The sequence below is a fragment of the Erithacus rubecula genome, assembly GCF_903797595.1.
Source record: "Erithacus rubecula genome assembly, chromosome: 12".
NCBI classification, from domain to species: domain Eukaryota; kingdom Metazoa; phylum Chordata; class Aves; order Passeriformes; family Muscicapidae; genus Erithacus; species Erithacus rubecula.
In genome coordinates, this window is record NC_136664.1 from 954,314 (window position 1) to 980,401 (window position 26,088).

Consider the following 26,088-nt stretch of genomic DNA (forward strand, 5'->3'; position numbering starts at 1 on the left):
GTTGGATGGGGCCTGGAGCAGCCTGGGACAGGGGAAGGTGTTCCAGGGCAGTTGGATGATCCTTAAAGTCTCTTCCAACTCAAACCTTTCCATGATTCCGATTGCCCACTTGCCCTGTGGAGGGGGGCCATGGCCACATCTGCACAGCAGGTAAAGCCTTCAAGCACCCGCAGAACATCACACACACAAAAGTGGTTTGGTTTTCTTAAAACAATTTATTATGTCAATTTTATACAAAAACCATGTAATCAACACGTGGCCACAGCTGGTTTCCCAGCTCACATCAGACCCATTTTTCCCATGATAAAAAATACAAACCATGACGACAGCTAAAACAGAGGTCAGGATTTTTGGGAAAGCCCTTTGATTTTGGAAAGCACCTTTCAATGACTGCACGCTAATTACAGCTGGCACAACACGGGAGGAAATCAAACCATAATCAGGGATACAGAAAAATAGAAATCTGGCTGTACATACTGTAGTAAATAAAATATTGTGTGATTTTTCATCTGTGTCGATAAGAGTACCTCAACACACTTCTCCATCACTAGGCTCACGATTGGAGCCTGTATGGGGCTGGGAGCACGAGGTATTTTGGACAGTGCCAGAGAAACCCTTTTTCCCTCCATGAAAAAAGGAAAAAGGACCTGATTGTGCCCCCCACAGCTGGGAACACCTCGGTTCCAGAATGGAGAATGGACTGAACTGTTCCATGCCCTGAAGCCAAGGTGGCCAGGAAACATCCAGACTACCCCAAAACCCCCCACTCCCAGCGAGCCTGAGCTTCTCTCAGTGCGGGAGATGTGGGCACAGGGTTCAGGAGGTGTTGGAGGGGGTTTGGCCACCCTGGACATAAACTGACGTGAGTCCAGAGGGGTGAAATGAGGTGGCAGCAGCGGGCTGGGGGTCCCTAATCATCGTCCTCGCCGCCGCCATAGAGCTCGGCCAGCTTGCGGAAGCGGCCGCCCCACTCGTTGAGGTAGTCGTAGTCCTGGTCGCCGTCGGACGCAGAGGAGTTGAGGGAGCTGAGCGAGGTGGCCTCCGAGCCGCTGCCCTCGTAGTCAAACACCAGCAGCGAGTCGTAGGGGGGGGCCGTGGGGTCCGTGTCGGCCGCCTTCAGGTTCTGGGGGAGCAGAGGGGTCAGTGCCTGTGTCCCCCGTGCTGTCACCCCCCAGGCTCTCCAGGGCAGGACTCACCTCGTCAATGAAGTTGCCGATCTCGTCGGGGTTGGCGGGGCGGGGCCGGTACTGGGGGGCTGCCATGAGCGGCGGGGCCACGTCATTGCGGATCACCTCGGGCCGGGCGTCCAGCCCCCGGTGCAGCTGGCTCAGGTCATAGTCCTGGGGGGACAGGAGGAGTCAAGGCTCGAGGGATGACCATGGGCACCGCCATCATCACTTGGTGGGCAGGGTCCAGCAGGCACTGCCGTCCCACCTGGTCCTCCTCGCCACCGCCCTCCTCGTCATAGTGGTACACGTTGTCCCTCATGTCATCCTCGGGTGGGAGCAGTGGTTCCTTCACTACTTTCCTCCTCTTCACAAAGAGCAGCAGCAGCAGGAGAAGGACTGCAGGCACAGGGATGGGGTGTCAGGGCAGCAGGGAGAGGGTGACCCACACTCTGTCCCTCCCATCCTGTCCCTGGGTACTCACTGAGCAGCGCCAGGATGCCCCCCAGGATGCCCAGGATGGCGGGCACCCCCATGCCACCCGAGATGTAGGCTCGTCGCTCGCAGTTCTTGGCTGGCCCCTCGCAGCTGCAGACCTGGGCTCGCACTGGTGTGATCTGCTCCTTGCCCTGCCCATCCAGCAGCTTCAGGAAAATGTTGTACTCGCCCGGCTCCAGCTCCTTCTTCATATTCAGCTTCACTAGGTCTTGGTGAACCACAGAATCATTTGGGTTGGAAAAGGTCTCCAAGATTGAGTCCAGCCATCCTCCAGCACAGCCACTGACCCATTTCCCCAAGTGCCACATTCACACAGCTCTTAAATCCCTCCAAGGATGAAGACTCCACCACTGCCCTGGGCAGCCTATTCCAATGCCTGACTATCCTTTCCATAAATGAATTTTCCCCAATATTCAACGTACATCTCTCCTGGCACAACTCGAGGTTGTTTCCCCTTGTCCTATCCCTTAGGACAGAACCTAACCCTCACCTAGCTGCACCCTCCTGCCAGGAAGTTCTGGAGAGTGAGAAGGTTCCTACTGAATTTCCCCAGCTCCCTCAGCCACTCCTGGTGCTCCATCCCCTTTTCCCAGCTCTGGTTTGGGAACACTCTTGGCACAGGCAGTTTTGGCCCGTTGCTGCAGGGCCCAGCACCAGAGCAGGTGGCACCTACCTGGTGTCACCAGCTTGACAGTCCAGTTGCTGCTGGAGCCATGCATCAGCTCTGCCTTGAAGGGGTAGGTGTTGGGGGGCAGATCCTTGTCAATGATGGTCAGTGTCTGCTCCTCGGGCTGCCGGTTGCAGATGTCAAAGCTCCGGGGCTCTGGCACGGGCCCGTTGTCGTTCACATCCTGGAGGACAAGCAGCAGCGTCCCCGTGCCGGTGGCATCGTGTGGTGACCCTGCGGAACTGAGAGTCAGGGAGGCACCCAGAGAGGGACCTGGACCCCATGGGGGTCATGGAGACGAGCACTTGGCCACCCTCACCGTTGTCCACGGCCAGGACGATGGCTTTGTAGGTGCTGTTGATGGCGTATGCCGACTCGCGGTCCAGTGGCTTGGTTGCCGTGACGATGCCGTTCTCAGGGTCAATGGCCAGCCACCCCGCGGGGTCATTGCCCATGCGATACCTGGGGGCAGCCAGGGGTCAGCAGGGGGAGAGGAAGGGGCACACAGCGCAGCCCCTCAGACACCCCAGCAAAACCCCTACCACCGTCACCCTCCACTCACGTGATTTTCTGTCTCTGCACCTTGTCAGGGTCCTGGGCTGTGTAGGAGGTGATGTGGTATCCCACTGGCACATCCTCCATCACATCCACCCGCTTCACCGGGGGTATGAAGATGGGGGCTTCATTCACATCCTTGACCAACACCAGGACAGAGGCTGTGGCAGGAGTCAGGGGCACAGTAAAGGGAACATCGTTCTGCACTGACACCACGAGTGTGTACCGGTCCCGGGTCTCGTAATCCAGGCCCTGGGGATGGGAGAGAAGCTAGGTAGTGCCAGCAGAGACTCAGCCAGTGCCGAGCCAGCCATGCAGCAGCAGGTCCCACCTTGGCAGTTTTCAGGAGCCCATCGTTAGTTTTGGGATCAGTGGTGATCTCGAAGTCGCCCTGCGGGTCCCCGCTCTGGATGCGGTAGACAGCGTTCCAGGCCGGGGAGCCTGGCAGGTCCTGGTCTGTCACATGCAGCCGGGCCACCAGCACCCCCACCTCGTTCTCATCCACTGAATCCTCATACTGCAAGATGGAACAGGGACAGTCACCTGCGTGGCCCCAGGCACCCCAGGTGGGGGCTTATGCCACGATGCCCGGGGAGGGCAGCGGCTGGGGCTGGTGGGTACCGAGGTGGGGTCGAAGACAGGAGGGTTGTCGTTGGCATCAGTGACTTTGATGATGGCAGTGGCGGTGTTGGTCAGGCCACTGCCCTCCTGGTCTGCAGCCTGGATGATCAGTGTATAGTTGGGAGTGGTCTGCAAGGCAAAATCACCCCAGTTAGGGCTGGAGTGGAGACTGGGGTGTTCCCCTCCTCCAGGCATCACCTGCCTGCTCCTCCAGCCTCGCTGTTCCCTGCTGGCGCAGAGGCAGCCGATGTCCCAGCTGTGCACCTGAGGGGCTGGCACTGCACTCACTCCAGGTTCAACAAGGCTGGGGGTCTCTAAAGTGTCCCCAACACAGCTCCTGTTGGGCTCAAGGCTGAAGACACCCCTACCGCCAGAGACAGTGACCCAGGGATGGCATATGTGAAAACCACATGGACCCCAGGGCTCCATTATCCTTTTCTTCCCATGGCACATCCCACTGTGGAGTAGCCACAGGTTCCCCTGGGCCACGGCAAGGTGCCCACCTCCCGGTCCAGTCCTGTGCCAATGACACTGATGATGCCCTCCTTGGCATTGATGGTGAACATCTGCTCTGCGCCCTTGGGCTCCTCGCTGATGATGGAATAACCGATGATGCCATTGTTCACGTTGATCGCATCATCTGCATCCGTAGCGTTCACGGTCATCACAGATGTGCCTGGACATGGGGACAAGCCGAGGAGATTTTAATGATAGTTCAGGATCCACCAGACACCCTGGCACTGCTCCCGCTCAGGGCTCTGCATGGTCCCAGCTCAGAGTTCCCCAGGTACCCGGCTTTGCGTTCTCCTCAATGTAGCCAACAAAGACTTGCTGGGTGAAGACGGGCCGGTTGTCGTTCTGGTCAGTGACAGTGATGATGATCTCCATGGGGTCTTCCACAGGCTGCCCATTGGCTGACACAGCGTGGGAGTAGAGCTGCAAGGGCACAGTCAGTGTGTGTGCAGTTCCCAGGACCCTCCCCGTCCTGCAATAGATGCCCCCTCACTCACCACGTATTTATCCTTCTTCTCTCGGTCCAGGGGTTCTGTCACCTTCAGCCACCCCGTCTCCCGCTCGATGATGAAGACACCCACGGGGATGGTATCTGCTCCCTGCCCCGTGATGCTGTAGAAAACCTTGGTCTCCTTGTCCTTGTTGGATTTGATCTGGCAGCAAGGCAGGAAGAAGTGAGTGGAGATGTGTCCCAGTACTCTGGAGATCTCCCTGGACCCTGCGTGGTCCCTGTGGGGACACATACCTGCACCACATTCTTGGGGAAGGGCCCCCGCTCATTCTCAGGGCAGTTGATGGGGGGGATGACCCAGTCCCTCTTCTGCCGCCGGAGGCCGTGTCCATGCTCCGGGAAGATCAGCAGGTCGGTTACTGTGTCCTGTTGGGACAGTGGCTCTGCTCAGTGCCAGGACCTTGCTGAGCCCTCTGCACCAGGGACAGGGGCTGCTGTGACCCCAGGGAGTGGGTCTGTGCTTTACCTGCTGCATCCGCTCGTGGTGGCGGTGCTGGTGCCGCCGGCGGCGCAGGGTCACCTTGGATGAATGTTTCTTGCCCGTGGTGTCCCAGGTGTGCACGGCAAAGGTGATGTCCCGATGCTGGAGCTGCAGGGGCCGGGTGGCAGAGACAATGCCATCCCTGCTCACCTTGAAACGTGTATCATCCGGGAGGAAGGCAGCACGGCGCGACTCTCCACAGTCCTCAAAGTTCACTGGGGACAGGGGACTGAGTGGCAGAGCGTTCTGGAGTCACGGGCACACACAGCACAGCCACGCCCCAGCAGCCTGGGGTGGTGGGGAATGTTCCACACACAGTGACACATGGCCTGCCAGGATTCCATCCTGGGCACTACACACGGTGGATCCCTGCCCTCGCTTTGGTCCAGGATGGGACATGACAGGACCTACTGTGCCACAGGATCCCTGCCAGACAGTGACAACAGAGCAAGAGGCACCTGGCACAGCATGTCCCTGTCCCCAGCACCATGTATGTGCCATGGTGCCAGGCATGGCACATCCCCATGTGGGTGTATCCCTGTGGCACAACATGTCCTCAAGCGTGGTGTGATAACACTGTGCCCATGCTGCTCCAACTCCTTTTCCAATAAAAACAAGGCAGCAGTCACTCACCTGCACTGGCACACAATGTCCCGGCAGCCAGGCCCCTCAATCTGTCAGGTACCGCCGGGACCCACAACCCCAGGGACAGCGGGTCCCTATGTCACTAGCTCAGCCCCCGGCTGGGCACAGCAGAGCTGGGCCGCCTCGAGGCAGCGGTCAGCCGGCATCACATGAGCCGGGCCGCGCTCCCGAACAAACACCCTTTGTCTGGGAGAGCTGTTGGAGCCAGCAGCACCCAGGCTCTGCAGCCAGCGCTGCCACCATCGCCCCGGCGTGACCCGGCGAGGGGACGTGCCGGGGCGGGCGGGAGGCAGCGCGGCACCGCCGAACGGACTGCGCGGGGCTACGTCAGCCCACGAGCAGCTCAGGAATGCGGGGTGGCTGTGGGATGGAGGGAGGGGAAAGAAATCGCTGACCCCTGCCCACCACGGTGCCCCCGAGCCGGCCCAGGAGCGTCCGCCGGAGCGGTGCCAGCCCCGCTCAGCCCCACGGCGGGACCCCCGGCCAGGGCTGGGGCAGCCGGTGCGGCCGGCCGGGCAGGAACGTGCCGGGGCAGGCGGGGAAGGAGAGGCAGCCGCGGGCGCAGCTGCAGTGCTCAGCCCTGGCACCGAGCCCGGTGGGTGCGGCCAGGGGCGACACGAAGCCCCCAGCCCCACGCTGGGTGCAGGGAGTGCTCAGTGCTCAACCCGCACTGGGTTCAAGGAGGGTGCTAAGAACCCGCTCCCCCCTTCCCGCTTTCCCCCGTTCCAACTCCCCCTCTTTCCACCTGGCCATGCACAACCTGTTTTTCCAGCTTGGCTGAAGGAGGGCTGGGGCCAGCCCTCCTCTCCCCGGGGCTGGGAGCTGCGGGGGGATGAGGGAATGATGGGGGTGGGAGAAAAGGAGAGCTCAGAGAGTCCTAGAGGGGGATACCCCCACTTCAGTCCCCCACCATCACCTACAGAGCATTGGGACAACCAGACTGCCAACCAGACTCCCACACAGGGTATCAGGGCAGCCCCCTAAAGCATCCTCATGTTCTGCGAGGTCTCAAGGGACTGGCCACAGGCAGAGCAGGGTGTCACCACCCCTGCAGCGCCACCACCCCATGTGTTGTGCACACACAGGTGTGCCAGGACAGAGGGCTCACCCCGGGGTGAAGGTGCTGCGGTGACACATACCACTGACGTCACCTCAGTTTCACTGTGACTTCAGACTCTCAAGGTTTCTCCACCCAGGGCTGACGGGAACTGTCCCAGCTCCCACCACATCCCCACCACCCCAGAGCCCCCCGACCCAGAGAGCAGAGCCCTGGCGATGCTGCAGCCCCCACACAGGTGCTGCTGCTCGCCGCCCCGGCGCCGCGCGGGGCCTGTCTGGGCCTGTTGGAGGGAAAACACCGCGCTCAACTCATCAAGCTAATTACAGGCTGGGTTGTTAGCCTGGCCACAAGCTTTGTGGTGCTCTCTGGCCCTGCATGGCCTGGCATCCAGCAGGCTCAGCCACCCCATGGCTGGCATTGCGGTGGCACAGCTGTGAATCACTGGGTGCCACACAGACCTCAAGGGCAAATGGTCCCTTCCTTCCTCCCACGCCCCGAGTGTGACCGGAACCCAAACTGAAAGTGCTGGTGCCAGGACAGGGGATTTCCAGCAGGTCTCAGGGCTGTAGGGAAGTTGCAGGGCTTCCGTCACCCTGCTATCAGGCCCAGCCCTGATGGACATCGACTTCTGTGTTAATGATCAACTACAAGGCAAACAAACACAATTCCTGGGGTATGGGGCAGGGTCCAATTCCTGGCTCTCCCAGGCGAAGCCGTTACAGAGTCGAGGATGTTTGGGAGCCGTTGGTGCAGTTCTGGGTAGTTCTGTGCCCACCGAGCCACCTGGCACACACACTGCGGTGCCAGCACCACCCCCAGCCCCGAACTGGTGCAGGTGGTGACAACCACTGCACACAGCCCCAGAGCCCACAGAGTCCCTTTTGGGCGCCCCAGAGTGGCAGCAAGTCCCCAGCACACGGGTCCCTAAGGTCCCCTTGCCACACCAGAACAGGGCTTTAGTGCCAGCATAGTGGGACACCAATGTCCCTAAAAAGCCTAGGAGCCCGTCCTGATGCCCGTCCCCATGCCAGGAGCTGCTTTGGGGGAGTACACTGTGGACTCAAAGGGGGGCTCGCCCTGGTGAACCCAGGGTGCCAGGTGAGGCACGGGGCAGGGCAGGCGCCTGCGCGCCCCACGCCCCAACCTGCCGGCCCCGACAGGTCTGCGGTGCCTGAGTCAGCGCCGCCCGCGCCGGCGCACCCCGGGGAGCGGCTCCCGCTGCCCCCGCGCCACCGTCCCACCGTGCCAGCACCACCGGCTGGTGTTTCCTGGGCCCACCAGTGCCCTCCGTGCGGCCCCACCGCTGCATGTGGACACACCAGGCCACCTGCCACCACAGCGAGTCTGTCCCCACCGTCGAGGCACTGTCCCCACGGCCCCATCCCCGTGGCCACGCCGGCACCACTCAGACGTGGCTTTACGTCCCCCATTCCCCACCCCTGTCCCACAAACCCCCCTGTACCCCTACTCCCGTCCAAGTCCTCACAGCCACTCTGCCCACCATACCCGGTTGTCCCCACGTCCTTACCTCGTCCCAGTGCCCGTCCCGCCGCCACGCTGTCCCGCGGCACCGTCAGAGCGAAGGTCTCGGCGGTGAAGCCGGGCTGGCACAACGCTGCCTGCTGGCACAGCCGCTGCCCGCTCTGCCCGGAGAGAGACGTTAGCACCGGGCAAGGTGCCGCTGCCCCCGGTAGGGTCTCGGCGGGGTCCCAAGCAGGGTCCTGCCGCCCCATTCCGTGGCTCACCTGGAGCAGGAGCAAGAGAAGGCAGAGCGGGAGCGAGCAACCCGCCCGCAACCCCATGGCCGATGCCGGTTGCTGCCGGAGGGATCGGGCGCTGCCGCCACGGAGTCGCAGGTGCGTCCGGTCCCCTCCCGATCCCTCCCTGCAGGTGTCGACCCCGCCGAGAACCGCCCCGTCCCGCCCCGACGGGAGGCGGTGCCGCCCCGCCCGCACTCGGAACCCCGGGAACCCCGGCGCCCGGTACCCGGTACGCCCCATGGTGCTGGTGCGGTACTTTTCCCACGGTCCCCGGTACCGTGGTACCCCCGTTACCCCTTCAGCCCCTGCTACCCCCAGTACCACACCAGCCCCTGTCAGTACTCTCAACACCCCTGGTGCTCTGCCCGTCCCGGGTACTCCCGGTTTCCCATACCCCTGATATTCCCAGCCCCAGCCACACAGCCCTCGTGCTTCCCATGCCTCTCCCATCCAGGGCAGTGGGAGCAGGGGGTGCTGGTGGGTGACACAAGACAGGAGTACCCCAGGGTGTCCCCACGCTGTGGCCCCAGAGATCCTGGCTCTGCAGGGGGGGAAAGACATCGTACCCAGGGACTCCTGGGGCAGGAAGGGCCCCTCAGGATGAAGCAGTCCCCGGCTTCCCTCAAACTCTTCTGTCCCAAAGCACAGCATGGCTGGGGGTGATCCTATGGAAGAGGACCCCCAGGGATCCCCAGTACCATCAGCTGACCCCATCCCATGTCAGTGGGAACCCCCAGAGCTCAGGATCCTGCCAGCGCCAGAGGCTGCTGTGCCCACCTTTGCTAGCACTCATGGTCATCTCAGGGGGCTGGGGTGGCAGCCTGGGGGTAGCAGGGCTCTGGCTGCCCAGGCCAGGATGGATTTAGCACCAGGAATGCCAGTGCCACCAGTATAACTCCCATGAAGGACAGATTTGTGGTCAGTGCCCTGCCCACACCCATCAGCACCCCTTGGGGACATGGACACCCTGGGGGAGGCATGGACACCATGGGTGACACTGCAGCTGTGCCATAGATTCCACACTGTGGTGGGTAGGAGGGGACAGGGCTGAGGAGGAGTCACTGCAGGGCTGAGAGCAGCACTGATTTTTGGGGCACAAAGTGACACAGAGCCTGGAACATCTAAAAAAAACCAAATCCTTTATTAAAACTGACCCAGCTTCCATCCCCTTGTCCGCAGCATCACACGCCATCATTCCATACCTTAAAAAACAGATAATAACCACAAAAACGCAGGCGAGGAGGTGAGGGGGCTGCGCTGGGGTGGGGGGCACAGCAGGGGAAACCCCCCAAGGCACAAAAGCAGCAATAAGGCAGGAGCAGCAGCAGGCTGGGGGTCCCTAATCATCGTCCTCGCCGCCGCCATAGAGCTCGGCCAGCTTGCGGAAGCGGCCGCCCCACTCGTTGAGGTAGTCGTAGTCCTGGTCGCCGTCGGACGCAGAGGAGTTGAGGGAGCTGAGCGAGGTGGCCTCCGAGCCGCTGCCCTCGTAGTCAAACACCAGCAGCGAGTCGTAGGGGGGGGCCGTGGGGTCCGTGTCGGCCGCCTTCAGGTTCTGGGGGAGCAGAGGGGTCAGTGCCTGTGTCCCCCGTGCTGTCACCCCCCAGGCTCTCCAGGGCAGGACTCACCTCCTCGATGAAGGTGCCGATGTCGTCGGGGTTGGCGGGGCGGGGTCGGTACTGGGGGGCTGGCAGGAGGGTGGGGGCCACGTCATTGCGGATCACCTCGGGCCGGGCGTCCAGCCCCCGGTGCAGCTGCCGCAGGTCATAGTTCTGGGGACACACACACAGGGAGGGGACAGAGTCACGTTGCCCACGCTGCCACCAGAGCCCTGATCCCCACACCCACCTGGTCCTCCTCGCCGCCACCCTCTTCCCCGTAGTAGAAGATGTTGTCCCTTGTGTCATCTTCAGGCAGAAGCAGTGGCTCCTTTGTCACCTTCCTCCTCCTCATGAAGAGCAGCAGCAGCAGCAGGATGACTGGGGAAGAGTGCCATCAGCGGGGACATGTGTCCCCCACTGTGCCAGGGGTATCCCCACAGCCCCAGGAGCCCCACTCACGCAGCAGGGCCAGTAGTGCACCCAGGGTGGCGAGGACGAAGGGCAGGGCGGTGACAGGCTGGGGTCTCTGGGGACAGCCGTGTGCCAGCCCCTCGCAGGCACAGACCCGTGCGGTGACAATGGTCACTTGGGCTCTGCCCGGCTGGTCCAGCAGCCGCAGGTACACGCTGTAGGTGTCCGGCTCCAGCGGTGCCACCAGCTGCAGTGTCACTGTGTCACCTACGTGAGATAGAAGGTTCACGGATGATGCACCAGGAACGCAGCCATGGCACAGCTGCCTCTGCCAACGACCCCCACATTATGTTTAGCCCCACTGCAATACCTGTGTCCCCCACCTCCACAGCCCAGCTCTCCTCCGAGCCGTGGGTGAGCTCGGCGCGGAAGGGGCCGGTGTTGGGGGGCAGGTCTCGGTCGGTGATGGTGAGGAGCTGGGGCTGGGGACTGTGCTGGCAGACAGTGATGTCCCGTGGCTCAGCCTCGGGGCCGTTGTCGTTCACATCCAGCAGGGTGAGGAGTAGTGTGCCCGTGCCCGTGGCCGGTGGTGAGCCTGGTGGGGACATGGGTGACTGAGCAGGTATGGGGACGGAGGGAGCCTCAAAACCAAGACTTTTCCAGGGACAGAGACTCTCTGGGAAAGGGTAGGAACAGCAAGGAGTGATGCTGGAGGGAGGAGACCCAAACCCAGTATCCTTATGGGTGTCCTTAGGGGTTGGGCCAGGCAACCCCCACACTGCTCCATGCTGGAGCTGGGATGTGTTTCCTGGTGATGGCAGCATGTGCCCCTCACGAGGCAGGGGGAACAAGGGCCCTTTCATGTCCCTCACCATCATCCACGGCCAGCAGCACGGCCATGTAGGTGCTGTTCTTGACGAAGGGGGACTCGCGGTCCAGGTGGTCCCGCGCGGTCACCAGGCCATTCTCGGGGTGCACAGCCAGCCAGCCTGCTGGGTCGTGCCCCACCAGGAACCTGGGGGGCACAGGGGAGCTGGTGCTGCAGCAAGGGGCAGCGGAGAACCCCCAAACCTGCACTCCAATCCTGTCCCCGCTCACTTGATCCTCTGGCCCTGCGCCTTGTCAGGGTCCTTGGCCGTGCAGGCGGTGAGGGTCTGCCCCGGGGGCACATCCTCTGACACCGTGGCCAGCTGCACCAGCGGCACAAACACCGGGGCCTCATTGACATCCTCCACAGTGACTGTCACCGTGGCTGTGGCCATCGGCAGCTTCACGATGAAGGGGACCTCATTGGCCACTGCCACGTGGAGCACATACAGCTGCTTGGCCTCATAGTCCAGACCCTGGGAGATGGGAGACACGGGCAGTGAGAGCTGGACAGGCTCCCCTCACCGTGGGCAGCAGTGGGGTTACCGGGTGGCACAGACCTTGGCGGTGCGGAGGACGCCCTCGTTGGTGGCAGGGTCGGTGCTGATGGCAAAGGCGCCGCCGTCGTTGCCGCGCAGGATGGAGTAGGCGGCTCGCCAGGCCGGCGTGCCGGGCTCGTCCAGGTCGGTGACAGCCAGCCGGGCCACCTCCCGCCCGGCCACGTTCTCCGGCACGGCCGCCTCGTACTGCGGGTCAGGGGCACCATCAGCAGCACAGCCCAGAGGGCACCAGGGATGGTCACACCCACGGGGGGACCCACTTTACCATTTTGGGGTCAAACTCAGGGGCGTTGTCATTGACATCGGCAATCTCGATGACGGCCAGAGCTGTGGTGGTCAGTCCCTCACCGTCCAGGTCAGCTGCCTGCACGGTCAGTGTGTACTCCCGCACACGCTGTGGTGGACAGACAGACAGACATCCTGTCAGCCCCTGCTTGGGGCTGGGACCCCTGCCCATGGTGCTGCAGAGCCCACCTCCCGGTCGAGGCCACTGGCAATCACGCTGAGGGTGCCAGTGGCCCGGTTGACAGTGAACATTTGGGGATGGGGCTCCCGTGGCTCCTGGCTGAGGATGGAGTAGGCGACGACACCATTGTAGCTCTCCACTGCATCATCCGCATCTGTGGCTGTCACCTGCATGATGGAGGTGCCTGGGGATGTGGATGTCCAGGTAAGTGGGATGCTGGAGGGGGACAGTGCCAGGGGTGTGCCCAAGGAGCATGGCTGGTGGGGTGCAGAGCTTCCCCAAGGCACAGGGACGCACCTGGCAGAGCTCCCTCTGGCACAGAGCCCCTGAACACCTCCTGTGTGAACTGAGGCTTGTTGTCATTCTGGTCTGTCACTGTCACGATGATCTCCATCGGCTCCTCCACCGGCTTCCCGTTCTCAGACACGGCGTGGGAAAAGAGCTGCAGGGTGGGTGTGAGTGGGGGGCCTGGCAGAGCACCCAACATCACCCTCGTGTCCCCAGGCAAGGACCTACATGGTATTTGTCAATGTGCTCACGGTCCAGCGGCTGCGTCACTTTCATCCAGCCCGACTCCTTCTCAATGGTGAAGATGCCCTCGGGGGGGGCATCTGCTCCCTGCCCTGTGATGCTGTAGAAGATCTTGGTGTCTCTGTCCCGGTTGGATTTGATCTGAGAGTTGACACAGACCAAGGGGATGGGGTCAGCATCCCCCAGCCCACCATACCTTGCCCCGATGCAGTGGGGATGCAATCCCAGCACCCATCTCCATGCCCAGACTGGCCAGCCTCATACCTGAACCAGCTTCTTGGGGAAGGGGCCCCTCTCATTTTCAGGAACCTTGATGGGGGGGATCACCCAGTCCCTCTTCTGCCTCCTGAGAGCAGTGCGAGCCCTGGGGAGCTCCTGTGGGATGGGGGTGAGTGAGGGCACAGCCGGCGGGGGGAGCAGGGGATGGGGGATACGCGGTGCAGCATTACCTGGGGGGAGTGCCTGCTCTCTGCGGGAATTGGGGCAGGGTCTGGCTGGCCAGCGGCATCCCGGGGGGGTACGGTGAGCGCCCTGCCCACCCCCGGCAGCCGCACGGGATCCCCGTCCTCCCGCACCCCGACATCGGGCTCCTCCGTCCTGTGCGGCCCCGCGCAATCTCCGGAGCTCCCTGCGAGGGTGAGGGGTCAGGGGGATGGGGGGACCCTCCCCCGACACCCCCGAGTCGCAACCACCAGCTCCAGCACCCTGCAATCCCCCAGAATCGCGATTCGGAGTGAGGCAGGGGACGGTAGAAGAGGGGGAGAGGACACCAGGAGCGGGGCAGGGAACACCGGGCGCCGTACGGAGCGCGGTGGAAGTTTCGGTGGAAGTTTCGGCTTTGTTTCACAAATGATGGGAAATTCCTAGGCGGGCAAAGCTCTGCCCCAGCCCCCTCCCGGTGTGTCACCCCCTCGGGGCTCCCAACCCCCCGTGGCCAGATCATTGGGCACTGAATCTCCCTCCCCCGCCTCCCACGCTGCATCCCTCGTGCTGGACACAGCCCCGGCTCCGCACCCCCCCGGGGGAAGGATTAGGGGATTAGCGGAGCTGAGCCAGCTCCGGGCGGCAGAGCGGCCCAGGGCGGGGCTGGGGGGCAGCGGAAGGCGTGCAATGGGGCAGGGAGAGCTGCGCCCCACGGCTGCTCCACCCCGGAGGGAGAGAGCCCAGGGGCGACGGTGGGGCCATGTGGGGAGCAGCAACCGTGCCCTGAGGGCAGTACCGGGCGCCTTCCAGTCGCGATGGCCGCGATAAGAGACTTTAATGGGGCTGGAGGGGCATCAGTCACCCTCGCAAGTGGGGCACGAGGAGCCCGAGGAAGCGCCCAGTCCCCGTCATGCGGAGCCCCCAGCCCCACTCCCCAGCTGTGGCACGGGCTGCGGTTCCCACCGAAGGGCCAAGCGGCACAGGGGGCACCCCACCATGTTCTCGGGGGTCCCTCCATTGAGCCGTGCCCGCTGGGTGCCAAGGCGGAGCGGCACGGTCGGTGCCGGGGCCGTGTGCTGCCCACGGAGGGGGTCGCAGTGGCATGGGCAGACCCCAGCCTGTGCCCACAGCGGGGGCCTGGCAGCTCCCACCTCCATTCCTGGCAGGATTAGCTGATGGAAACGGGATGTGGTGTCCACAGCAGGAGAAGGTCGAGGCCTCTCCCTGGCACTTACCGCCAAGGAGAGCTTTTAGTGCTCCCGCGGCCATTAGACGAGCGCTGGCTCCGGCCAGCCCCAGTCCCCCGGGAGCCGCCGAGCGAAGAGGGCAACGGGCCCGGGCCAAGCGCCGGCAGCGGGCCAAGAGCTGGCAGCAGCAAGACCCTGCCCAGCCTCGGGCCAGCCAAAGCCCGCACCCCACGGCCGAAGAAGGGCGGCCCTGGGGCACCCAGCCCCAGTGCCAGCCCGACTCCGGCCACCACCCTGCGGGGACCCAGCCCTGCCCGCGGCGGGCGCCCCACGGCTGGGCCAAAGGCACTGGAATCAGCCGCCACCAGCCCAGTGAGACCAGACGGGCACCGCCAGCCCCACGGGGCACAGCCAGCCCCCCAGGGCACAGCCAGCCCCATGGCCAAGCCCCACAGCCCAGGGGGAAGCACCGCCCTAGAGCACAGGAGCCCAGGCAGCCTCTAGCGCAGCCCCACAGCCGGGGCACTGCGAGGTCCTCCCGAAAAGCAGCGGACACACCACCGGGGGCAAAGCGATCCCGATCCCGGCAGTGAGGGAAGCCCTGCCGCCCCCCGCAGTGCTCGGAGCCCCGATGCCGGTCCCGATCGCGGCCCCAGCCCGTCCCCGAGGAGCTCCGGGGGTCTCGGTGCCGCCGCGCCCCGACGGGGCGAGTTACCTGGTGCGGGGAACGGCCCGCGGCGCAGCCCCGGGAGGACGCACGGCGGGGCCGGGGAGAGGGCGGCCGCCGGCAGGAGCGGGGAGAGGAGGAGGATGAAGATGGAGAGCGGGCAGAGCCCGGAGCGCGGCCCCCGCATGGCCCGTCCGTTGTTGCTGCCGCCGCCGCCGCTCCGGTCGCCGCCCGCCGCGTCCCGCCCCGTCCCGCCCCGCAACGCCCCAGGTGAGGCGGCGGCCGCGCAGGTACCGCCCTGCCCCGGAGAGCGGCCCCAGCACGCCCCAGGCATCCCCCGGCAACACCCTGGACCCCTCCATTACCCCCGCGACTCTCCTACGGTGGGGTTCACCCCCTACAACACTGCCGGCAATCCCCGTTACATCGCGGTACCCTCTGGAAACCTCCGGCAGCCCCCGATACTGCCATACAACACCCCGACACCGCCCGGACACCCCCGGCATTCGCCTGGAACCCCACGGTAATCCCCGGTACCCCATGTTACCTCCCGGGCACCCTTCGGGCACCGCCCAGTACTGGAACCTTCAATACCCTCCGGGCACACGCGACACCCCTCCGAAATCCTCCTGTTAACCCATAATACCTCCCGGGAACCCTGGGGCACCTCTTGGTAACCTCTGGAGCCTGGTAACCTCTTGGAATGCCCTGGCAACCCTCGGCAATGCGCGGTACCCCCCGTTAACCCCTGGTCATCCCCAGTTACTCGTGAGACACCTTCCCGGTCTGTACCCACCGGTATCGCCTTGGCACTCCTCGGTAGGGCCCGGCAATCCTCGGGCACCGCCCACTCCCCGTCGGGCACCCCCACTGCCGCCCCCCGGTGCCCCCGGGACCCCACCGCTGCCCCCCAGCGCAGCCCCGCGAACACGCTCGGCCATCCCGGTATCTCCAGACACCTTCGTGGTCCCGCCGCTCGTCCCACCCGGTGTTCCTGGAACCCTGGCACCTCCCACCATCACCCCGCAGGAGCAGCCCCCCCTGCCCATTCCTCCGTGCCACTCCCGGCTGCCTCCTCTCCCCTTTGCCGTCTGTGGGTGCTCTGGAACTCTCGGGGGGGGTGGGGGACGGGACACCTGTGTGTGCCCCCCAGCCCCACTGGAGTGGGGGGCTCCCATTGCCACTGAGGGACAGCCCCGGGGGGTTCATTCCCCCCACAGCCAGGAGTAGCATCTCGTATGCTGGGTCCCCCCATACAGCATCCCCAGACGCCCCCGGGGCTGGCAGCTCTGGAAAGGCGGTTCTGCTTTCCTGGCCAAGGCCACTGACGCAACAGGGAAAGTTCCCAGCTGGTTCCTGGGGGGGAACAGCCAGTGCAGCTGCAGCCATGGCACCCTGCACCTTCACCCTCCTCCTCCTGCTGCTGCTGGGACCATCGCAGTGGGGCCAGGGGTGTTGCATGGCCACCCCCCCAGAGGTTCCAGGCAGAACTGAGTCCCTCCATGGCCCTGCAGCCCTGCTTTCCATCCCACAGGACCTGCTGATCTTCCCGGAGCATGGACACGGCCTCCGGCGGCAGAAGAGGGACTGGATCATCCCCCCCACCAACTGCCGTGAGAATGACCAGGGTCCCTTCCCCAAGAATGTGGTGCAGGTATGTGTCCCCACAGGGTCCAGACAGGGTCCAGGGGGGTTCCCAGAGTACTGGGACACATCTCCACTCACTTCTTCCTGCCTTGCTGCCAGATCAAATCCAACAAGGAAAAGGAGACCAAAGTTTTCTACAGCATCACGGGGGAGGGAGTGGATACCACGCCCGTGGGTGTCTTCATCATTGAGCCAGAGACGGGGTGGCTGAAGGTGACAGAACCCCTGGATCGGGAGGAGAAGGATAAATACGTGGTGAGTGTGGGGGTGTCTGAGGCAGGATGGGGAGGAGCCTGGGGACTGCACACACACTGACTGTGCCCTTGCAGCTCTACTCCCACGCTGTGTCAGCCAACGGGCAGCCCGTGGAAGAGCCCATGGAAATCATCATCACTGTCACTGACCAGAACGACAACCGGCCCGTCTTCACTCAGGCAGTTTTCCACGGGTCTGTGCTGGAGGGAGCTAAGCCAGGTGGGACCACTGCCACTGCCAGGGCAGGCAGCCCTGGAGGGATGGGTGACAGCTCACCAGTAACCACCTGCTCCAGGCACATCAGTGCTGCGGGTGCTGGCCACTGACGCAGACGACGCCGTGAACTCCAACAATGGCGTTGTGAACTATTCCATCCTGAGCCAGGTGCCAGAGAAGCCCCAGCCTGGGATGTTCACCATCGACAGCAGCTCTGGGCTGGTCTCTGTGGCCATGCTGGGGCTGGTGGCAGAGGTGAGCCCGGACTCAGCCCCCACGGAGCTCATCCCCCACTTGTGACTGACACAGCCTCTTGCCACAGGAGGTCCCTGAATACACACTGGAGATCCAGGCTGCCGACTTGGAGGGATTTGGGCTGCAAGCCACCGCCACTGCCCGCATCACAGTGCAGGTGAGACATCGAGTGCCCCCTGCCCCAGCAGTGCAGACAGGCAGGGCGAGGCTGTGCTGAAACCGGTGCTCCCACGTGCCCCAGCACCAATACACTCCAGGTGCTTTCCAAGGTGGGAGGCGAGACTGGGATGGAGGCTGTGCTGTGGCTCCTCCTGGCCCGGTGCCCCAGCTTCCCACTGGGCTCTGGGCCACCAGCCTCAGGGCCACGGTGCTGCTGGAGTGTGGGTGCCAGCGGGCTCCTGGGCGCAGCTCCCAGCGGGAAGCCGGCCGTGCTGGCTCGGCCCAGCCGGGGAGGAGCACCCGGTTCTGCGGGAGCCCCGTGCCAGGATAGCGGCATGCAGCCACACCAGCTCCACGGGGAGAGGCCGTGGCGCCAGGAAGGGAGGCTGGGGATGGCGTTCTGTGCGGGGTCACTGGCCACAGGTCCGAGTGGGACAGAGCACAGCCAGGTAAGCTCGCCAGGGTGCCTCTGTGGCACCCCCACGTCAGGCAGTGCTGGTGTCAGGCTGGCTGTGGGAACTGCTCCGGCTCCAGGGAGGCTGCCTGGTCCTGCCGGCTGCTGGGACGCAGCCCCGGATCTGCTCTCACCCCAGCCCGGGAGCTCCAGAAGAAGAAGGGGCCTGGCTGCCCTCAGCAGTGCTGACCTTGATGGCAGACAGCTCCAGAGAGCTGGGCAGGGTCAATGTCCGCCCGTGACACTGCGGGCAGGGATGGGGCTGCTGGGATGGGGCTGCTGGGATGGGGCTGCTTCCTCGCTGGGTCCAGGCTGGCTGCTGTGCTGTGCTGAGGCCCACCAGGACAGACAGGTGAGCAGGGAGCATGGTGCTGCTCACCAGAGCGCCTGCATCATGGTGGGAACCAGCTGGCACCCACGCACAGCGGCAGCAGTGCCTGGGGCTGAGCACCGTGGCATGGGAAGGACGTGGGTTTCCATCTCCCAGCTCTGGGGAAGAGCGAGGTGCAGGGGCTTGGCTGCAGCACAGCCAAGGAGAAGGCAGATGGTGCTGCCAGGACAGGTCCCAGCCCTGCTTCCCCCTCTGCCACAGGCTGACAGCATGTCTGAAGTGAGAAATGGCACCCTGACCACCCACGTGCTGAACACGGCCACAGGGCTGCCGGCAGCTGGCCTTGTCATCCGCCTGTCCCAGCTGCAGGAGCCGGGGCAGCAGTGGACGGAGCTGGCACAGAGGTAGGAGAGCTGGTGGCACTGGAATGGGGCAGGGACACTGCTGCCACTGCTCTGTGAGCTTGGGAGGCTCACAGCAGGCTCCTGGCACAACTGCTGTCCAGCCTTCACCTGGGACTTGTATGGTAGTGGCAGGGCAGATTCTGGGGGTGGGGCAGGGCTGTTTTGGGTACAGCAGCACTGGCTTGGTCTGGTTTCAGGCGCACGGATGCAGACGGGCGCTGCCAGCCCCTCCTGGCACCGGGACAGGCCACGTCTGGCACCTACAAGCTGCACTTTGAGACAGCTGAGTACTGGCAGGGACTGGGGCACAAGAGCTTCTACCCCTTTGTGGAGGTACGGAACTGACACAGGTGACACAGAAAGTCTGGGGGCTAAGGCCAGGCTCAAGGGGCTGCACTCCCCAGGGCCTCACTACAGCAGGGGGATTCCCACTGCTGCCTCCTCACTTCCTCAGGTAGTCTTCATCATCACTGACCCGGCACAGAAGCTCCATGTCCCGCTGCTGATCAGCCCCTACTCCTACACAACGTACCGGGGCAGTTAGAGGGGCACAGCCTTTCCCTGGAGATGAAGGAATGATGACACTGATGCCATTAAAAACTCCAAACAGCACTGTTTGTCTCAAAAAATCACCTTCCACTTTTGGGGGGACAGAGGGAGCACCAGGGGCAGCCTGGTGGGGCTGATGGCATGCCTGGAGCCCTCCAGCTGTGGTCCCCCTTGGGAGGAGAGGATCCTAAAGATGCTCACTGGAGTCTGTTTAAAGGCATGGAGCAGGAAAAGGGGACAGCCCTACCAGTGTGCCAGTGTGACCCTCAGTGCTGCCAGCATCAAGTGGGCACTGAAACAAGTCCAGCAGGGCCCTGCCCCAGTTCCTGCCCCGGGATGGGGAAGGACAGTGGCTGGAAACCCAGGTTGTCCAGGGGGATGCCAAAGGATGTCAGCTTTGCCTCGAAGGTCTGCAGCATGTCATTGTGTGCCTGCGAGGAAAGGGTCCCTGTCAGCCCCTCTGTCAGCAGAGGAGAGCTCCCTGCACCCACCACTCTCATTTCCTACCCCCAAGCCAAAGCCATGGAACCACAGAATCGTTTGGGTTGGAAATGCCTCTAAGACCACCGAGTCCAACTGTTCCCCTGCAGTGCCAAGGTCACACTAACCCAGGTCCCCAAGTGCCACATCCACACAGCTCTTAAACCTTTCCAAGGTTCCTCCCCACCCTTACCTTGCAGACTCGGGCCAGCTGGAACTGCAGGTCCTGGATGGTGGCATTCTTGGATTGGAGCACATCCTGCAAGGGGAGATTGGGATGAGGCTGCACTGCCCAGCCCTGGGGACACGATGGCCGTGCCACGGGCGGGTGTGGCGTGGCAGAGCACACGGAGGAGCTGCAGAATGAGCAGAGCAGCCAGCAGCACGGCCTGGCAGGGGGCCACCACCCTGCCCCCTCTGAGTGGCACTGCCAGGGACAGCCAGCCCCGGGCAGGGACAGGGAGCTCCCACATGGACACCACAGCCATCCCAGTCTGCCCCACTGTGCAGGGAGTGCTGGCAGCACCTGCTCCAGCAGCACCACCCTGCTGCCGTGGCACCACGGGAATTACAGGGAGCCAGGCTCCCCGAGGCAGCTGAGAGGAGGAATTCAGGGACCACAACAGCTGCAAGAGAGCCCGACGCCAGTGATGCCATCCCAGGAATGTGTTTTCCTTCCACCTGCTGGGAGGTGACACATCCACTGCCTGTCCCATAGGCCTCCCTGACTCCCCCTACAGCAGGGACCGGGGCAGGGACAAGCAGGAGGGCACCAGGTGGTGGAGCCCTCCTTCCCTGTGTCTGCACCATCCCGCAGCACGCACTGCTCCCTGGCTCCAGCTGCAGCAGGCTGCAGGAATGTGGGTCTCCAGGCTCTCTGCAGAGGTATTTTTAGCACAGCAGACACCGCAGAGCCCCGGGATCCTGTCTGCACTGTCCCCATGGCCAGGCCAGGCTCACCAGGTGCGACCCCCCTCCACCTGCATAGAGCTCCTGGGTGCCACTGGGCCTGCTGGCAGCCAGCTGCGTGGCAGCACAGGGTGCTGGCAGTGCCATGGAGCCTGCAGCTGTGTTCCTCAAAACTGGCCCCACCTGAGGGACAGATCAGTGCCAAACTCTGACACCCACACGCTCCACTCTCGAGGCAGAGCCGAGTGCCCTGCGGCACCACACGTGGCCCTGGGAGTGCTGGGAATGAGTGATGTGCTTCCTACAGCCATGTAGGATGGGGATGGTGCATTCCAGAGGGGCTCTGCCCCCCAAATCCAGCCCTCAATGGGCCCCAGTACCTCCAGCTTGTGCGTGATCAAGGAGAGAGCGCTGGGATCGAGGTTGGAGGCTGCGAGGACCTCGCTGAGCTCCACCTCCTTCTTCTCCAGGAGCTCAATGAGTCCCTGCAGCTTCCGCTCCAGGAGCAGGTTCTTGAACCCTGACTTTTGCTGCACCTCGTTAATGGCTCTGGTGAACTTCTGATAGAGCTGGTCTCGCTCTTCCTGGACCTGCTCCAGGAGACAGCAGGGTGTCACAGCAGCCTCAGGACCCCAGGGGACACAGGGGCCTGCACGAGGCTGGCTGGGGTCTGAGTAATGCTGGAGCACAAAGGGGGCAGAAAACTGGTCCAGCAGCTCAGCCTGGCTGTTCCCCACAGCACCTGCAGCCCACAGGGAAGGCAGGTGCTGCAGCACAGCTCACCCCCCTCCCTTCTTCCCTTCCTCTCTCCCTCCCTACATGGTGCAGCACCTGCGCTTTTCCCTCCTCCTCCTCCTCCTCCTCCTCCTCCCCTCCAGGCATGGAATGCCCCAATGGGCTCCCTGCAGCACTGATTCATACCCCAGCGAGGGCCCCCAGCACACGGGGGTCTCTCCTCTCATCCCCACAGCTGGCAGCAGTCCCTGGCTCACAGCTAGTTAATAAGTGTCCTAATTAGGACACAGTCTCTCCTCCAAAGCCTATTTCTGAACGCTCCGAATCTGGCGCTGTCTTAATGATGGATTGTTAATGAGGCCTCGGATCAATGTTCATATTCCTGGGGATTTCTACGAATTGCAAATGAGCTCTCTCCTGCCTCAAAAGATTTATCTGGGTTAGTGGGGGGGAGCACATGTTCTGCAGGGCTCTTCCCCAGCACCCCAGAACAACGACAGGGAGCAACCCTGGAACAGTGGCAGAAGGAGGGGCCCGTGGCAATCCCCTCTATCCTGACTCTGCCCCATGCAGCCCTGGCAGCCTGGGGGCCCCACTGGAGCGTGAATGATTGCTTAGCAAAGGACAAGGCCAGGCCTGTCTGCTGACCGTGGGAGAGGCTGGAGCTGGGAGCAGCTTTGCTGGGAGCAGCGGTTATCACCCGACTCTGGATTAGCTTTGGAAAGCCCTGGGATAAGCACAAGCTCTGCTAAGCCCCACGCCCTATCCCCTGCAGAGGGTTTGGAGAAGGTTTGCAGAGGGAATGGGATGCCCAGCCCTGCCTGCAGGTCTCACCTTACTGAACCGCTGCTCCAGAACCTCATGTTCCCACTGAAGGTCCTTCAGTTCCTTCTGGGTGATTTTCAGGTGGGCTTTGGAGGTCTGTCAACAGGAAGAGAGGGTTAAAAAGCACAAGATTGTCTGGGAAGTGTTGGAGATGTGCTCTGGGGAGGGAGGAGAGTGAGCAGCAGAGAGAAAATCAGGCAGCACCCACACCAACCCCCCTGTAGTGGGGTTGATCTCCCTTCCAGTCTGTCTTTGGATCCCCATCTGAGGTCCCACAAGTACACAGTAAGCAGAACAGGACTTGCTCTGCCCAGCAATCACAGCACACCAAGTGGCAGAGGTTGGTGCTTCCCTTGCAGGAACGAGCCCATGGAAGGACAGGGCTGGCCACTCACCATCAGGGCCTCCTTGTCCCTGTAATAGTGAACCAACTTCTTTTGCAGCTCAGCCACCAGCTCCTGGGCCTCCTGCAGTGGCTCTGTCAGCTCCTTGTTCTGGAGCTGCACTTCTGCCTTCTCCTTTTCCAAGACAGCCTCCTTCTTCTTCAGCTCTTCCACCTGCTCCTGTTCTTGGGAACACAAGTGCTGGCTCCTGGGAGCTGCCCAACCCCTCAGAGTCCCCCACACCCTCAGGACACACTCCCCATTCATGTGCTGGTGCACAGGCCACCAGCAGCACCCACACAGACACCAGAATTGCCAGATCCAGCTGACACCCTGGCAGGAGCAGTCCCTGGGTGGAGGGGTGACACAGGAATGGGCAATACCTTCAGGAGGTTGATGAGTGTCAGGTTTTTGGCAGTGATATCGTTGTAGTAGTTTTTGATGGCACCAAAAGCCCCCTCATGGTTCTCCAGCAGCTCACTGATCTGGGTGTTCTTCCTCTCCTCCAGCTCATGGATCTCTGTCTTCCTCCGCAGGTCCATCTCATCCCGCAGTGCCTGCATCTTCCTGCTGTACTTGGCCTCCATCTCTGGGGGGAAAATTGTCAGGGCTGGGGAAAAACTGGCTGAAACTGGGGAGGAAAAGTGACTGGAATGGGGAAGGGAAAAAAAACAGCTATAACTGAGGGAATACTTGCCAAAACTGCGACTGGGACCAGCTGGAATTGGGAGGGAAAAACAGCCAGAACTGGAGGGTAAACTAGACAGATCCAGGGAGGAAAACCAGCTGGAACTTGTGGGGAAAAGTGGCCAGAACCTTGAGCTGGGGACATCAGCCAGAACTGGGGTGGGAAGCTGACCAGAACTGGGAGGAAAAAAATGGCCAGAACTGGGAAGGGAAAAATGGCCAGAACTGGGGAGAACCCACCCCCTTATGCTCAAGGTGCTGCTTGGGAACCAGAAGCAGGTCTCCCTGTCATGCTCCTGTAGGATCTGCCTCACGCCCTGACCTTTGGTCTGCAGCTCAAAGTCACTCCGTAGCTGAGACATCTCCTGCTCATGTTTCTGAGAAAAGAAACTCCGTGTTGGAATAAACAACCAAATCCCCAGCCAGCCCATCCCCAGGGACTCCCTCCTGCTCTTTGGGAAAAGATTCTGATCCCATATTTATGCAAACAGTGGCTTGTAAGTTCTCCAGCTGCTCTCACAGCTCCGCACTGTGGGAGAGGGGTCACCCAAGAATCCCTTCTCCCCATTCCTGCACCAGAAATCCCATCCCATCCCTCTCTGACCCAGAGAGAGTCAGGAAGGCAAGATGCCAGTCCTGCTCCCACCCTGAGGATGTCACAGCCCAGCCAGAGACATACCAGGCAGAGGTTTGTGACAGCTGCCTCATTGGCCAACTCCTGCTCCTTCAGCTGCACGTTCAAGGCGCGCTTCTCTTTCCACAACTCCCGCTCCTGGTCCCAGTGATCCTTCTGGGCCCGTCTCAGGGACAGGACTCCCTCTGCCTTCAGCTCTGTCAGGTTCTCCTGCTGCTCGTGCAACAGGTGCTTCACCTTCTGCTTGTACACCTAAGGACAGGCCAGAGACAGGTGAGAGGCTCAGCAGGAGACACCTAGAACTGGGATGCTGGTGAGACATTCCTGGACTGCACCTTGCCCAGCTGCTCCTCCTGTCCTCCCCAGAGCTGCCCAAGGCTTCCCTGGATCCCTTCAGCCCCACCTTGATCTCCAGCTGGTGCCGCTCCTCCGCCTCCTCCATCTCCCGGTCCCGGTTCCTCAGCTCTGCCTTCTTCTCCTCCAGCTCCCGGCGGGTGATTTCCCAGTAGCTCTGGATCTTGTTGCACTCCAGCTGGAAAGAGTTCCGCTCCTGCCGCTCCCGCTCCAGCTCCTGCCGGACGCGTGCGACGTGCTCCAGCAGCTGCGAGGCCAAGAGGGACAGACAGGTCAGGGGGAAGGGAGGCTGGGACAGGGGAGCCTTTGGAGACTCCGTGTCTCAAACCCAGCAGGATGTGGTGGTTGTCACTGGTGTGGAGCTGTGGAGGGCCCGGAATGAACCCAGCAGCTTCTGCAAAGGGAGTCGCAACACCTCATCTGACTGCCCAGAGCTTGGGATGGGATTCTGGCTCGCAGTGACCAGTAACACCCTTCTCAGGTGCTTAGATACTTCTGTTTCATGGAATTGTTTGGGTTGATCAACTTTAACTGTTCCTCCAGCTTTCCAGGGTCACCCCTAACCCATGTCCCCAAGTGCCACATCCACATGACTTAAATCCCTGCAGGGATGGAGACTGCACCACCTTCATTCCCTTCTCTGGGCATGCTTCAGCCCCTCAGGGTCTTTCCTGTCGTGAGGGGCCCCAGGATCGCAGGTGTGGCCAGAACACAGGGCTGGAGATGAGGGCGGGATGAGGAGGCTGCTCCTTCCAGGAACAGCAGGAACAGCCCCTCCCCAGCCCCAGCCAGGCGCCAGTGACACAAACCCCGGCTGCTCGTCCCTGTCACCCTCTGCAGCTGTTGTTGTCCCCAGAGCTGGGGCCAGGCGCCACGCAGGGGTCCCCGGAGCTGTTCTTACATGTTCTTACCCCTCCTCCCCAAGGGTGGCCCGGCAATCTCTCACCTGCTCCCTGCTCATGTCCTCCAGGGCCAAGGCATCCACCACCGCCGGGCCTTTGCCCGCTTTTCCTTTCCCTTTCTTTTTGGGTGCCTGAGGACAGAAAGCCAAGCACAGGAGGTGAACGGGTGAGGAGGAAACTGCGCTGCTCAGGGTCCCCGTGCCGGGCCCGGAGCATCCCCGCTCGCACGGCAGGGACGGGGCGACAACGGCGCCGGGGACCCCGGGAAGGGGCTCATGCGCTGCCACTGCCGACCCAGCTCAGTGGGGAGCCCCTAGCCACAAAACACTTGTACCCAAAATAACGCCGGAGCATCACTGCAGTGCCGGGAACGGCGCCGAGGGGCTCCGTACCCTCCCCGGGAGCGGACCGGGACACCACGGGGATCGCAGACATTGGGGCGCGGGGCTCCACCGCCCTCCCCTGCCCGCACACCCCGCCTGCAGGACGCCCTTCAGTTCTCCCCCCAGCCCCGGTTCTCCTCCCGTCCCTGGCCCGGGCTCGGGCCCGGTTCCGCTCTCACCATGGCGGCCACCAGCGGCACCAGCGTCTCCGGGCAACGGATGGCACATCCCGCGAGAGAACGGCGAGGTCTCGCGAGAGCGGTACCGTGGGAAGACGAGCCCCCCAGCAACGCCACGCTCCGCCCTGGCAACGGAGGCGGGGCCAGCGAGAGCGGCGGG

At 62.8% G+C, this 26,088-nt stretch overlaps 4 protein-coding genes across 5 annotated transcripts; 1 reads left to right on the forward strand and 3 right to left on the reverse strand.

The window, feature by feature from the left end:
- Nucleotides 1-195: 195 nt before the first annotated feature.
- On the reverse strand, nt 196-8,619 carry CDH1 (cadherin 1). Its single transcript, XM_079316526.1, has 16 exons — nt 8,463-8,619; nt 8,246-8,360; nt 4,998-5,227; nt 4,766-4,897; nt 4,518-4,673; nt 4,299-4,443; nt 4,011-4,183; nt 3,508-3,636; nt 3,218-3,403; nt 2,894-3,138; nt 2,651-2,793; nt 2,338-2,565; nt 1,651-1,872; nt 1,435-1,565; nt 1,197-1,340; nt 196-1,123 (listed from the first exon to the last, which is right to left on the reverse strand). The coding sequence occupies exons 1-16, from the start codon at nt 8,517-8,519 to the stop codon at nt 911-913; spliced, it is 2,649 nt and encodes an 882-aa protein (XP_079172652.1). The 5' UTR covers nt 8,520-8,619; the 3' UTR covers nt 196-910.
- Nucleotides 8,620-9,601: 982 nt separating this feature from the next.
- On the reverse strand, nt 9,602-15,536 carry CDH3 (cadherin 3). Its single transcript, XM_079316525.1, has 15 exons — nt 15,236-15,536; nt 13,360-13,538; nt 13,175-13,285; nt 12,896-13,051; nt 12,677-12,821; nt 12,388-12,563; nt 12,179-12,307; nt 11,914-12,099; nt 11,585-11,829; nt 11,359-11,501; nt 10,857-11,081; nt 10,535-10,753; nt 10,323-10,453; nt 10,103-10,246; nt 9,602-10,029 (listed from the first exon to the last, which is right to left on the reverse strand). The coding sequence occupies exons 1-15, from the start codon at nt 15,519-15,521 to the stop codon at nt 9,817-9,819; spliced, it is 2,688 nt and encodes an 895-aa protein (XP_079172651.1). The 5' UTR covers nt 15,522-15,536; the 3' UTR covers nt 9,602-9,816.
- Nucleotides 15,537-16,406: 870 nt separating this feature from the next.
- LOC306806736 (cadherin-1-like) lies at nt 16,407-19,520 on the forward strand. Its single transcript, XM_079315748.1, has 8 exons — nt 16,407-16,841; nt 16,934-17,089; nt 17,164-17,308; nt 17,385-17,560; nt 17,628-17,717; nt 18,766-18,908; nt 19,106-19,241; nt 19,363-19,520. The coding sequence occupies exons 1-8, from the start codon at nt 16,575-16,577 to the stop codon at nt 19,450-19,452; spliced, it is 1,203 nt and encodes a 400-aa protein (XP_079171874.1). The 5' UTR covers nt 16,407-16,574; the 3' UTR covers nt 19,453-19,520.
- DRC4 (dynein regulatory complex subunit 4) lies at nt 19,497-25,998 on the reverse strand. Of its 2 annotated transcripts, none has more exons than XM_079315745.1 (11): nt 25,929-25,998; nt 25,411-25,497; nt 24,514-24,711; nt 24,156-24,362; nt 23,799-23,853; nt 23,173-23,378; nt 22,802-22,969; nt 22,416-22,502; nt 21,227-21,436; nt 20,131-20,196; nt 19,497-19,888 (listed from the first exon to the last, which is right to left on the reverse strand). In XM_079315745.1, exons 1-11 carry the CDS (start codon nt 25,929-25,931, stop codon nt 19,739-19,741), a joined length of 1,437 nt encoding a protein of 478 aa, XP_079171871.1. In that variant the 5' UTR covers nt 25,932-25,998; the 3' UTR covers nt 19,497-19,738. The 2 variants fall into 2 exon arrangements, with proteins under 2 accessions (XP_079171871.1, XP_079171872.1); XM_079315746.1 differs by lacking the exon at nt 25,929-25,998 and adding an exon at nt 25,701-25,824.
- Between the last annotated feature and the right edge of the window lie 90 nt (nt 25,999-26,088).